Here is a 13880-nt window from a genome sequence, read left to right as displayed (position 1 = left end):
TTTGTCAATACTCACCATGTGTCCCAAAATTATACACAGGCAGAAGGAGGCCCAGAGGTGATAACCCTACAAATGTTAGGTGATATTGGTTTTCTTTTTAATGTCCTTTTGATCACTCCCCGGTAGATACTTCATTCACACAGGGGTAAGGACTCCATTCACACTGGGATGAGCATGAAAAATCTGCCACAATGCATCTCCTTGTGCAGTCACCTTTGTTTTGTCCTTTCTCATGGGTGCCCTGTGAGGTGCAGAGAGCTTCTGCAGGTGTAGGGGGTCCAGATGATGCTCAGGGGTGCCAGTGGGATCAGTCGCCAGCCCTGTGCTGCAGCCCTGATGCCTCACATTCCTGCCTGTAGCTGAGGCCCTGCACAAAGTGCTGAGAGACAGAGTCGTTTGCACCTTTTAAATAACATGTTGCTGTTGTGGGGGTTGTTTTAGGTAGGGGGTTTTGGGAAAAGCCAGAGTTTCAACAGTTCTTGCTCAGGGGTGGAATCTTCTGGGACATCCTGCTGCTTTTTTGAGGAATGTGTGAGGTGGAGTGGAGGGGGTGACAGAGAGGCCTAGATGGCAGAGGGGAAACTCAGCTCCAGAGTGCCAGTGCAGACTCTCAGTGCTGAACTGCCTGCTGGGGCTGACAAAAAAGGAAAATGCCCCAATAACAGCTCAGTGGGACTGTGTCTCAGGGACAGGCACAGGGAGGTGACAAGAAACAGCAGCTTGGTCTGGTCTACAGCTTCTAGGAAGCAGTGCCAGGGGGGCATCATGTGCCAGAGATTTCAGAAAGGCTGTCTGCTTAAATGGCCACTCTGAAACCCCTCTATTCACCTCTTGGATTTGTGTAGGCTTTTGACAGCCACATCATCCTGTGGCAACCTTTTCCATAACTAAATTAAGTACTCCTTGAAAAGCACCTCCCATTGTTTGACTGAGCTGCCAGCCTGATAATCTCAGCAGGTGCTGCCTTGGTGGAGAGAAAAAAATAATCTTCTGCCTTTCAGGGAGCTGAAGGAGGAGGGACTCTACAACATCAAACACCTGGCTGGGTCCCATTCAGAGGTCCTGCTTTCCAGACTTCATGACATTTGCTTGGCAGTTACCAACGAGGTGAGAACATTGTTCTGAATTGTCCCACATACTTCATACATGGTGTGTAGAGTAGGTATGTGCTTGTTCATCTCCATGTGTGCTCAGGGTCTGCCTTCATTTCTGCTTTTAGACCTTCTATTTCTAATTTCTGTCAGCTATCTGTAGGATCTGTGGGTACATGTAGCTGTATTTACTGGTAAGTTGGGTATCTGACACTTGTCTTTGAGTGTGGTGCATTTATAATGCAATGTGCAAATGCAGAAACTGAGACACTAATGAGGTTATTTGCCAGAGTCCCAGTCTCTGCCCAAGCTGTAATTCAACACTGCAAATTGGTCTCTGGGTGTGTGCCTGTGTTTTCTGTTTCCTGGCTGAGTGCTTCAGCTGCTGGTGTTGTTTTTTGAACAGGAGCACCTGACTCTTCTATCTTTATTATTTGTGCTTTTATGATTTGAAAGCAGCCCTTGCTTCAGTTTTCTAGTCAAAGGGCTTAAAATCAAAGCTATGAACATTTTAGAAGGGTTAAGTAGAACACTTTAATGAAATATTTTTTTAGGCCTGCAGTAAGCAGGTCTGAGACCAGAAATTGGTGCCAGAGTAAAAGCCTTTCTGTGCTTGTGCTCTCCTGCTCTTACTGTACTTTGATGTTTCTCTGGACACAGTGGGATGTGTTGTCATTTTCTGGGACTTCTGTTGAAGGCAACTGGTTTTCTTTTCAAGGTGATTCTTATGTTTCCCCTCATTACTTGTCCAGGTGGCCAACCTCCGTTCCAAGGTGTCCTACTCTGCAATTGTCACTCTGGGAGAGCTCTTTGTGACCTTGAAGAAGAACATGGACTCTGAGGTGGATGAGGTTGCTCGGGTCCTTCTGCAGATGGTGTCCAACTCCCCAGAATTTGTTCAGAAAGCAGCCAGTCAGACCCTGGGGATCATGGTGGAGAATGTGACTCCTGCACGAGCAATGACTGCTCTCATGGACATGGGAGTCAAGTAGGTTGTTCTTCTTTTAGTGATATTCTTCACCTTCTAGTGTGTGGGAGGGAGAAGGGATGAGACAGAGAATGGGAACGGTGGGAGGGAAGGGTCCTGTATGCTGCATCTTCTGTGAACTCACTGACTTCATTCTCCAATCAACATCATTTCTCTCTTCTTGTCACCTGTTTCTGCCCTCCTGCAGCCTATTAGTTCTCAGAATCCCAGAACTTTAGAATATGGGGAGTTGGAAGGGGCCCATTAGGACCATTGAGTCCACTCCTGGCCTTGCACAGAACAACCCAAGGGTCACACCAAGTGCCTGAGATTGTTGTCCAAATGTTTCTTCAACTCTGTCAGGCTTGGTGCTGTGACCACTGCCCTGGGAGCCTGTTCCAGTGCCCAACCACCCTCAGGGTGAAAAACCTTTTTCCTGATACCCAAATGAAAGCTCCTCTGACTCAGCTTCCTGCTGCTTCCTGGAGTTCTCCCAGGCTGTCAGATTTTCCTAGCTGTGGTGACTGGTGGGGAAGTGAAAGTGCCTGCAAAGGCTGAGGATAGAGCCTTGTGCTTTTGTGGCAAGAGGGACAATTGCAATTGCAGCTGTGAGTGGTGTTTGGTATTTCACAACACTAACCACAGGGGCCCTGGGAAAACCATGTCTCCTCATGATGCCATTAGCTTGAGAAAGGAGGAGGGTACTTGCTGGGGTGTGGAGCACATGGGGGACAATCTGCTGGGTGTGGCACAGCCTGCACAGCAGGTGCAGCTCCTGCCAAAAGGAGTCTTGTATGACTGTCCCGGCCATAGAACTCTACTTTCTATTCAAACTCATGTTTCATGTTAGCCTTGGGATGATGAATCACTTTAAAGGCACCTTCACAGCCTGACTGCCATGGGACAGTTGAAGCACATGCTGCCTTAAATGTTGGTGCTGGGCCTGATAGTTCCCAAGAGACACTCTCTAGAACAGGACAGCCTGGCTAAACTGCCTGTCCCTCCTTTCCTCAGCTTTGGAATAGGGTAAAACATTCAGATGTATCCGTTGCCAAGCCTCACAGAAGAAACAGGCTGCATTGCTGGATATTCTGCAACTTCATGGCCCACAACATGTTTTCCCTGCATTTGTTTTTTTCCAAAGGTCTGCAGATTTGGGGATCATGGGTGGAAAGAGCCTCAATCCCGCTGCAGCTCTGTGTACTGGCTGCCCTCTGATGGGTCAGCATGAAGTGTCTTTAATTTCTAAATCATTAATGTGTAATCTATTTCCTTAATCTTTCTCAGAGTAAATACTGTGAAAGGAGCTGAGTATCAGAGAGTGCAGGGAGACTGAATTCCTCCCTCTGCCTTGCAGGCAGTCCTTCTGTAGAATGCTAGCTTTGTGTTTACCTGAGGACAGAACCTTCTAGCGGTGTCTAAAGTTGCAGGGAGAAGCCAGGCCTCCTTCCCCCAGCAAGGACAGGGAGCAGGCTCTGGCCAAGGCCTGTGCTGCTGCTGCTCCTTCTCCCTGTGGCCCAGGGTTTGCTCTCTCCTTCCCAGGAGCCGCCACGCCCAGGTGCGGAAGTGTGGGGCCGAGCTCCTCCTGTCCCTGATGGAGAGAATTGGAGTCACAAAGCTGGCAGGCACAGCCAGGGCTGAGAGGCTGGCACACGTGGCAGGGAAGCTTGCTCAGGACTGTCACCAGGACACAAGGTAATGATCTTCATTTCACCTCCTAAAACAGGAAAAGCCTTTGTGCCTGGCTATAAAGGTAAAACCCCATAAGAGTGGAAACTAATGGAAATATGAAGTTCCCTCACTGTGTGAATAAGGCTCATAGAAGCATGGAATATGCTGAGTTGGAAGGGACCCATCAGGGTCATCGAGTCCATCTCCCGGCCATGTGCAGTGACCCCAGGAGTCACTGCATGTGCTTGAGAGCATTGTCCAACAAAGGCTTCTGGAGCTCTGTCAGCCTTGGTGCTGTGACCATTGCTCTGGCTTGCCTGGGCAAATGGCTGTACTGGGTAACCTGAGGTTGGCTAGCAGAAATGAGCATTGCCAACTTCCTGTGGCTTGAAGGATTCTTTACTGAGATCAAAAGAGCTCAGATGAGCCAGTCCAACAGTTTTCTTTGGCCTTGGGTGCACAACAGAAAGCCAAAGTGTTGCCTAATATTTATCACTGAAGGATCCCAAATATCCATTTCTCCTTAACTTCAGACTTTCTTAGAAATATTTCAGGGGTCTTTAGCCAACATATTCAGTCTTTCTGAACTTGGTCTGCAGATTTCTAGAATGCTGTTTTCTGTGGCTCAATGACCTCCAAATTTCTTCTTGAAGAAAACTGTGATTTCCTAGTGGCAAAATCAACCCAAACCACCAAAGTCCCCTTACTCTGATGATGAAATTCCCATTAATAGCTGCCAAGAACACCAGAGCAACTAGCTGCCCCTGTGCATGCATATAGTATAGAATAATCAATAGGATGCAGGAGGTGTTTTGTCCTGGCTTCCCTGCCAGTTAAAGAAAGGCAAATTATTGTGCAATGGCAGCAAGACACTGCTAATAGGCTCTGACAACAAAGCAGATGTGTTTTGCTTGTTCTCTGGGATCCTTTGATCCCACAGGAGCACATCCACAGTTTCAGAGTGAAATGGTATTTTTCTGTTGCCCACATTCTCCTCTTGCCTCCTGTGTTCATCTGACAGCACTGTGCAGTGTCAAGTGGAGGTAAATCTCCCTCTTTGCTGAGTAGGTAATGCCTTCCTGTGCAAGGATTGCACATGATGAATTTAAGGTATAAGCCTCTTCTGTTCACACTCTTCCTTTGTTTGTTCACTTTTCTTTCCTTTCCTCCCTCCCTCCCTTCCTTCCTTAGGCATTATGGACAGGAGATGGTGAAGATGTTGCTCAATCATCAAAAATTTAAAATGCTTTTGGAGCGATCTCTTTCCACCCATGACCTGGAGGATATTCTGACAAGAATGAAGAAGAAAGTAAGTGCTTGGCAGGAGAAATGTCTCCTTTGTGCAAGTATTGCCACTGCTAATGTGAGATCAAACATCCCCAATCTGTCTTGATCTCATTCCTCTACTACTGAATCATTTTTCTCCTGGGAATGAGCTGTTAATCCTCAGCCTGTTCATCTGCAGACCACAAAGAAATTGATGTTATTAGGGAAAAAGTGGGGTTTGGAATATTTTCAATATCATTCACAAAGAAGAAAGGGAAAGAGAGCAAATGGGTTTACATTTAAGTGTAAGGCCCCACCATGCTCTCCCTCCTCTGCCCAGTAAAGCAATTAAGTGAGAATAGTGCTTCTGAAGAGAACAGAGTCTTTGCAAAAGATACTGGAAATAGTAGTACTAAAAATTTCCAAATTTACAAAAGATGGCCAAGTCAATCCTAGTTACTACAATTACAGTCTTTTGGGAATACTGCCCTGCTGTCAAGCTCTGTGGAACTGAAAAAATCTTGGTGAATTCAGCAGCATCCAGTGGAAACCCCTTTGTTTTTGTTTTTTTTTTTTTTTTTTTTTGGGGGGGGGGGCGGGGATTTTATTTTTTTTATCGACATTACAGAAGGGAGCATGCCTTTGTTCAGGCACAGGGAGAGTGAGTGTTGAACCAAATCCTTCCAACACAATGGGCCAATCCCCAGAGAGTCCATTTTTTTCTGTTGCTTCTGTTGTTTACGAACACTCGTTGTCTGCCAGTTTGCATTATTCCCATTTATGCTCAAGACTAATGAATTTGGGATTTTAGACTGCTGCTCAGTCTGGTAGCACCCATAACCTGCCTTGGGCTATTGAAAACAAAGAGTTGGCATCACTGAATCCCTGGGCTGTTTCCATCTGTAAGTTAGGAAATGTTTCCCTAAGCCTTGGTAGCAGTGATCCTGGTTCTAACTTGTGTTTTAAGCAGGGAATTTCCTATTTTATACTCTAAAGATTGATGGGGTTTCTCTATGTCTTTGTAGGGGATGGAAAACCAGAAGGCTGAACGCCCATCTGTCAAGGAGCTGGTGAAGAAGAGGAACGATGGCTCCAAGAAGCCCCAGGCCACATTGTCTTCTAGCAAACGGTACTGAGCACTTTATTCAGATGTGACAAAGCACATGACAAGCTGTACATGTCTCTTCCTCAGGAAAATCTTTCTGGCAGAGATGGCCAGTGACACAGATTGTTCTCTTTCCCTACAAATGCTCTATGATAAAAAAAAGTCTACTTCTGCATTAGGCTGAACACAACTTCTTTGGAGGGGTTTTCACAATTGAGAGACAAAAAGACCCCATTGGTTGCAGCTCAGATGATCCAGTGCAGTGGCAAGGGCAGTGGTATGGAGGCTGTGACAGGGCCAAGTTTCTGCTGCCTGACTTGGGACAAGGAAATTCAACCAGGGTTTTTTTTTTCATCTGAGTGGAGTCTTTTCCTGATGGGTGTTTTGATGAGAAGTCTCAGTCTAGAAGCAGGATGCCATTCCACAAAGATGCAGTTCTCATGCATGTGGTTTGGCCTGGCTGAATCATGGTTTTCTTACCCTGAAACAGTATCAAGTTTGAGTAGTAAGTAGCAATGCAATTCCTGATCAACTTCAGGCAACAGGTGTCTCAATGTGGACTTTTTGTCTTGATATTCCTGTCCTTCATATGATTTGCTTGATGGAGACAGCATGTTTGGTTTATTTCATCCTGTGCTGCAATCAGCATTTAAGACAGGAATTTGGTCCTTGCTGTCTCTTCACGGCAGTTGCAGAGCTACTTGTACCTGTTCTCCTCTGATCACAGAGGGGATTTATTTAGCTCTGTCACGCTCAGCAGTGGCAGGAAAGTGACCACATGCCTCAGTAGCATAGCTAGCATCTTTCCATGCTCATGGAAGAGACAGGTTGATCCAGGAGAATTGTTCCCAGTGGGGTTGTTAAGCTGTGGATCTAGTCTCTAGGGAAGCAAATGAAATGTGAGCATAGTTCTGGGGTGTCTGGCTTCTGTTTTTATCTCTGTGACTGATTTTCTGAATCCTTCACATATGACCCTGTTCATCTGTTCAGGTGCACCTGAGCTATTTTTGCAGATTGTCATGCCTGGTTGTAGAGACACTTCTCCAGAGTGATGAGTTTCCTTATTATGAGACACAAACATCCCATATGAGGAGCCACTTAAACTTGGAAGTAGTGTCTCTCTTTCTCCACAAAGCAATGTGACCTCTGTGCCTTGGCAGCCATCTGAAGATAGATCAGATGCATCTCATCCTTGCTTTTCCTGAGTGAGCACTGGCAAGAATGTCCTTACAGATTGTCTCCCAAAATGATTGTCATTAGGTCCACGTTGTTTTTCAGAGCCTCATGACTTTCCAGTTTGAAATCACATCATTAGAAAAGCTACTGAAGATGTTTTTCTCACAATTAACTGAAGGTATTATCACCAACAGGTCCTCATTTGGTTTTATTTTCCAGAGTGAAATCTACCTCTGATGGATGCCTCCTACACCGTGCACAAGCCCAGGTCACGTTACCTCCGGTTGAGGAAGAAACGGAGCTGCTCCAGAAGCTTTACAATCTCCTGGAGGCCAAGGGGTTTCAGACGCGCATGGAAGGAGTGTCACTCCTCCAAGACTTGTGCAAAACTAGCCCCCAGCTCATCTCCACTAACATTGTCCAAGTATGTAGGGTATCTTCACTGCTCCTTTCCTTTAGCTCCTTTCCTAAGCCTGTAGCAGTAAAGTTAATTCAGTGTGTCTTGGCACTCCATCCTGGCTGTTTGGGACATGCTGGTCCCTCTTACCCAGGCAAATTTAATGCAGGTCCAGGCTTCAGGACAAGTTATTTCAGTCCAGCTGTATACGTCTGGCAGGAGCCTATTGATGCTGTTCATCAGATGATGACAGAATTTTCTGCTGGTGTGACTGTTGCTCTCTCCTACTCCCTGTTGGGTTAAGTGAAGGCAATCCAGCCACTGAAAGCATGGCAATTATTCTCTAGACCAAAAATGGGTTTACCTAGGGAAGAGAAGATCAGACTGGGTTGGTTTAAACCCAGGGGTTTTTTTAAGAATACTTCCATATACTCCATCTAGTCTTGCCCAGGCACAACTCTGGCTCTCATTTCCATCCTTGTTCCTATTCCTCTTGGTAAAGACAGTTCTCACCCTTCTTGAGGGGTCTTTTTTTCTGTTTGGAAAAGGAGGAAAACAGCTAAGGACTCATATCTGCCGTCTCCTCCCAGTAGCTGCTATTCCCCTTTCTCCAAGAAAAGGTGCCTGATGATGTGTCTGTCAAGGGACTGAACCTGCTCTAATGAGGGCTGTACAGCTCATTAAATTCCAGAAGTCTACCTGTTACTTAGAGAAATGATCTGCATCCTGGAAGAGTTGATCAGAGCCCTGCACTTCTCCAGATACTGTTGCTGAGACAAACAAAAGAAAACTTAGATCTCCTCCTGCCATAGTTTTGGCAAAATCCTAATTGCCCTCAGTACTTGAGGCAACTGTATAGAAAACCAGGCATGGCAAACATCTGCTTCCATACTTCTAAAGCAAAGGTAGTCTTTAGCATGAAGAAATGGAATGGATTTAATGATTTATAGATGGAGAGAAATACCATAGGAACTGTTCTGTCCCCAACCAAACCTCTTAAAAACAGAAGAAAATCTTTCTAGCAGCATGAGGTTGCACCACCATTCCAGTGAGTGGCCCACAGGAAAAGAGTGAAATTGTGCAAGCAAGTGCTGACCTGACAGAAAGGATCACTCTCATCTTTTACATTGCTGACTGCTACATCCACTCTTCAAACAAGGACATGTGAATTCAGCTTTCATGTTGTTTGTTCTCTTCACAGATTTTTGAATATTTTGTCCTGAGAATATCTGACAGCCACAAGAAAGTGAAGCAGAAGGCGCTGGACGTGCTGGCTGAAATCACAGGCGTCCTGAAAGATGCCTTGAACCCGGTGATCATTGATTTGGTGGAAGGAATAACGAAGAACCTGAACTCCAAGGACCCCAGGGTTCGTGCCGCAGCTGTGAAAGCGCTGGAAGAATCCATTGCTCATTTAGGTAAGGCTGAGCCCTGGCATGGACTCTCCTCACCTGTGTCTCTGTCTCTCTGACACAAGAGAGTGCTGAGTGCCTTGGTAGCTGCTGTTGTCTGTGGAAAGCTCCAGCTGGCATCCCCCAGAAGCTGTGCAGGTGCAGTCCTTATGCACCAGTCCCCCAACAGGCTTGAATGTGATCAGCATTTCCCAAAAGTCCCAGGAGCCCTTGGCTCTGTGCTGCCTGTCTGAAGAGCAAGTCCCAGACTACAGCTTTGCTGCAGTTCAGAGGCAAAGGGGGTTTGGAGTTTGCTTGGGTCCCGTTTGACTTCCCAAATGAATAGCTTTGCTCTTGGCATGAAGGGAGACTGACCCATCAGAGCTCCTGCAGAGCAGCCACCGGGAATGCTCTACATGATAGGCATTAGCTGCCTATTTACCCCTTTTCTTCTTTGTCTTGTATTTTCAAAGGGGAACTTAGGATTTGCCAAGTTCATTTCTTTATAACAAATAGGTATAAACCCAGCTGTCAATGGTGCCTTGTTCCACATGTTGTTTTGCATGGGGCAAGATGTCTACAGCAGTTAACTACATAGGCAAAGGCTGCTCTAAATTCCTTTGCCACACAGATTTATGTCAGCTCCGAAAATGCCACACTGGGGAAATGTGCCTGAAAATAGGAGTGTTGAAGAGGCAGGTCTTCAAGGGGAGTTGCCACTTTCTCCTCCTCAGATGCTCTGTGAACTCAGGAACTGCCTGACTCGGTGCCTTTCTGTGTCCCAAGTATGGGGTTCTTCCTTTTTGCTCTGGGATGCAAAACCATTTCACTACTTACATGTGACTGAACTCTGGAGGTCCCTGATGGGAAATGTTTTAACATAGCTCCTGATACAGAAGACAACTTTGCATTTACAAATGTGAAAGGAGAGCTTTTCTTTTGCAATTTAAAACCCTGCCAAGCAGGCTGGAAGGAATGAAGAAAAGGATTCAAAAACCAGCAGAAATGTACTTTATTTTATAGAATGGGGTTGCCCCTGCCCTTTCCCTCTGCACTGTCCTTTCTCCTATGGTCTCAGAAAAGTGAGCAGAAACATGTGTTTCACTTGTAGATAAAGTATCACTGCTGAAAGAGTTCAGCTACCAGTGGAATCACCTGAGTGGCCAAGCTCTGCTGGATGTCACGGAGTGTATCACAGGTATGGCCTCCCCTTCTAGGCCAAGAGGTCTTCCCAGGGAGTATTTACAGGCAATGCCTGTGAACAGACAGCAGAGTAGCTCCTCCAAACCAGGAGGTGCTGAGCTTGTCCCTCCTGCCCAGTGCCCAAGGCAGGTGTATTTGGCAGGTTTCCCTGGCTGCTGCAGAGCTGTGCAGCATCTGAGATGGGGGCAGAGCTCGGCCTCGGGGCTGAGCTCCCACTGGGTCATCTCAGAACCCAGCTCCAGGAAAGGGAGGGACTCAAAATACCCCAGCTGGCCCCTCTCTTGGAAGCTCAGGGACATCTGTCATCTTTTAGGGAAAATGGTGGCAAATGCTGTTTCAGGGGACCAGTTTGTTTTGTCCTCACAGAACTCTTGTTTTTCTCTTGGAAAGCTTTGAGGCTGAACTGTGCAGAGCCTGGGGTCACAGCTTAGGTCAAAAGTCAACAGACGTATTAGAGGCAGGGATTTAGTGCAAGGCAGCCTTTGGTGGCAGAGGGGCAGAAGCAGAGTGCTGAGGCTCCCTGCCTGTGCCATCAAAGTGGCACTGGACTGAGCATTTCAGGGTGTGCAAACAGTGTCTGCCTGTGTCAGCACTGTCCAAAATGTTACAAATGCAGCTGATAATTGATTCCTCAGAGGGGCTTGCTATGTCAGCAATAGCCAAAGAATGGGAAAATTATAATCCCAATATATACTAGAACAGACGATTGATAGTCTTGCTTTATCTGGGGCTAAAGCCACTGCTAATTAGGCCAACATCTTTGAATGCAAGGTTTAATACACTTTGTGTCTTCATTGGGAATCTCAAAAGGGCATGTTCAGCAATTGGGAATGTCAAAGGCCTTTTAAAGAGCTTTGAAAAAAGTAGATCTCCAGCAACAGGGAATTTAGTTTTACAGATCTTTTGATCTCTTTTTCAAATAAAGGAATGAAACATAAATTAGGACTACTTTAGAAAAAGTAGATGTTCTCTCTGAGATTTAGTAGGAAGAGACAGCTGTTCCTTACCTTCAATAGTCACCAATATCTTTAATTGTATTTAAACTCAAGTGAATTCCCATGTTAAAATGGGTACCATAACCCTTTTCCTGCTTAGCACAATTGGGGTTTGGGTACTTTCAGGAGCTGTTTTAATATTGATGACTGCCAGTGGATTAAAAGCTTAGAGAAAATGAAGTCTCTTCCACCACAGAGTAATAAATGGCTACTAGATAACATTTTGCCTGATCAGAAAATAAGAATGGTCTCCAGAGCTTTTCAGGATTTGATCTTTCAGCCAAATCTGCCATGCAAGGAGCCTGTTGGTAGTAAATTTTTGTCTGTGATATAGTTTGGTTCAGAAAATGAGCAGAGAGCAGATTTCAGAGACAATATGAGAAAACACTCGTGTTTTGGATGAATTTCAGTCCCTTGTGTAGCATTTTGCTCTCTCTATGCCCCTACTTCAGTGGACATTATAAGAAAAAATGCCATTAAGATTGGGAGGGGAAATGGCTTAAAAATGTGGAGATGCTCAAATGCCACAGCAATGGGGTCTAGCTAATTCTCTAAGACGCCCTGAGGTTTGAAACAGCTGCTTGTTGGAAGCCCCAGAAGCATTCTGCCAAAGACACCAGCTAGTCACTGATGTTTCCAATCCAACTGCCAAGCAGCAGCCGTCTCTGGTGGGCAGGAGTTTTGAGGTGTGTTCTAATCCTGCCCTTTGCTGTGTGCCATTGAGCAAAGGGAAGAGCCAGATTAAACGTTTGGCACTTGACATCAAAGTTATGAAAATGGAATCATCCCTTTTATTAGAAATCTCTCAATTTTCTGTCCACGGTGCATTTCCGAATCTTCAGTGTGGGTTTAGACAACTTCTTAATGGAAATAAAAAGCAACTGGACATTTCATTCATTGCTCATGCAGAAAGATAATGTGAAATAATTTAGTAAAGGGACAAAGTCTGCCACAGGGACAAGGCTGTGGTTGGAGAAATTAGTCCTGAGGGGTTGGTGGTTCTGTTTCCAGGATGATCAGCTGCTTTGCCCGTTTCTGGATCATGGGGCTCTGTGCTATTTTGCTGATCTTAGCCAGAAGGCTTCCAGTTAGCAAGAGCAGAGGTAGATCCCTGTTTGCATTGAGGCTGGTGGTTGAGAAGCTGTGTCTCTCTCCTGGCAGTGCTTGTGGAGTGGGTTTATGCCAGGAGCCCTGAAGTGGTCCAGCACGACGCCCTGCCCGTGCTCTGGTCCTTCCTGGAGAACAAGGCGCTGCCGGTGCGAAGCGCCAATGTCTGCACTGTGGCCACCAAGCTTGCCTCTGCCCTCCACAAGGTGATGGGCACCAAGCTGAAGAGATGTGCTGCCAACCAACCTCCACATGTGCGGGAAAACCTCTCCAAAATGTTGGGCTGGTGAAGGCATGATGTTCTCCAGAGAGATGACAACGTGCTGAGTTGGACACCTCCAGATCTGCCTTGTTAGCTGTGCCAAAAGAGACCAAATGCTAAGGAAGGGTGTGCACCTACCCCCTCTCTCTCCATCGCCCTTCCTAGTCATGGCATGGGGGGCCTGAAGCAACTCCAGACTGAGGACAAGGTGAAGGCTGATCATGGCTCAGCCTCACACAGAGGTGAGGGGGGAACTGGGCCAATCTCTGGTGGGAGGAAGGGTCTTGTGGCAGCCCAGCAAGCCTGTGCACATTGCCAATGAACAGCTGTGCCCTGCATGTGGCCCTGCAATGAGCTGTGCTGCTGCCAGTGCCCCGTGGAGCTGGAGGGCTGCTCAGCTGTGGGGCAGGCAGAGGAGCAGGAAGGTGCATGTGCAGCTGAGCCATTGCTGGAGAGCACAGGGCTCTGGGCTCCCTGCTGTCCCAGGGCAGCCCAGAGGCCAGGGTGCTCCTGTGGCAGCCCTGTGGAAGTGGGCCAGGGTTTTCCCTTGGCCTGCCTCAAGTATCTGCCAGCAGGAGCATGTTTCCCTGTGCAGCTGTTTAGAAGTTTGCAGGAAGTCTGTCCCATGAGATATGGAGCTTTAGCTGCTTTAGGTTTGCATTGTGGCCCCTGTTAAATTTTGTGTCTCCATTTTGCAGATCGGACTGGTTACAGTCTTACCGAGAAGGTTCCTCTGGACAATTCCCATGGTGCCTTACCCACAAAGTCCTTGCCTGCTGTACAGAGATCTCTTTTCTCCAAGTTCAGGAAGAAGCTGCTGCCTGTATGAAGATTGTTTGAAGAATAGGATTTATGTGTTAGGTTTCGTAGTTACAGATGCATATATGTTCTGATTCTTAGATGTAGTTTTGAATAAATGTGTTTTGATTGTATCTTTAAATCTTGATTACATATTTTTAATTGTATAGATTTTATACTGATGATGAAAAAAAAGTAAATAAATAAATCAAATTTAAATAAACCAGGAGAAGAATGTGAGACCAGGTCCTGCTAGCCTAGAGATTATGGGAGTGCAGCTCACTCAATGAGCCGGTGTCTCACCACATCCTTTCCTCCTCACTGGGCCTCTCCTCTTCCTCTTTGGCCATGTTTTCTTGCTGTCATTTGTGCTGCTCTTTGCTACTTGGCATTACGACAGGGCCACCTGTTGACTTGTTTGGGGGACAATGGATCCAAAAGATCCTGTATA

At 46.4% G+C, this 13880-nt stretch overlaps 1 protein-coding gene and 1 long non-coding RNA gene across 2 annotated transcripts; both read left to right on the top strand.

The window, feature by feature from the left end:
- Window positions 1-4932: 4932 nt before the first annotated feature.
- On the top strand, window positions 4933-12579 carry LOC135284536 (TOG array regulator of axonemal microtubules protein 2-like). Its single transcript, XM_064396090.1, has 7 exons — window positions 4933-5038; window positions 6021-6124; window positions 7496-7700; window positions 8875-9091; window positions 10176-10262; window positions 12424-12490; window positions 12576-12579. The coding sequence occupies exons 1-7, from the start codon at window positions 4937-4939 to the stop codon at window positions 12577-12579; spliced, it is 786 nt and encodes a 261-aa protein (XP_064252160.1). The 5' UTR covers window positions 4933-4936.
- LOC135284869 (uncharacterized) lies at window positions 12580-13652 on the top strand. Its single transcript, XR_010349984.1, has 2 exons — window positions 12580-12873; window positions 13330-13652. It is a non-coding gene; the product is annotated as an uncharacterized LOC135284869 (long non-coding RNA).
- Window positions 13653-13880: the final 228 nt, after the last annotated feature.

The sequence above is a fragment of the Passer domesticus genome, chromosome 21 (assembly GCF_036417665.1).
Source record: "Passer domesticus isolate bPasDom1 chromosome 21, bPasDom1.hap1, whole genome shotgun sequence".
Lineage (NCBI taxonomy): Eukaryota > Metazoa > Chordata > Aves > Passeriformes > Passeridae > Passer > Passer domesticus.
This window is presented reverse-complemented; position numbering and strand designations above follow the sequence as displayed.

Bases quoted from the DNA above. Each gene is read 5' to 3' on its own strand.
- LOC135284536 (XM_064396090.1), top strand. From the start codon at position 4,937: ATGGTGAAGATGTTGCTCAATCATCAAAAATTTAAAATGCTTTTGGAG. The intron at 5,039-6,020 runs GTAAGTGCTTGG...ATGTCTTTGTAG, and splicing joins TGACAAGAATGAAGAAGAAA to GGGATGGAAAACCAGAAGGC. The intron at 7,701-8,874 runs GTATGTAGGGTA...TTCTCTTCACAG, and splicing joins TCTCCACTAACATTGTCCAA to ATTTTTGAATATTTTGTCCT.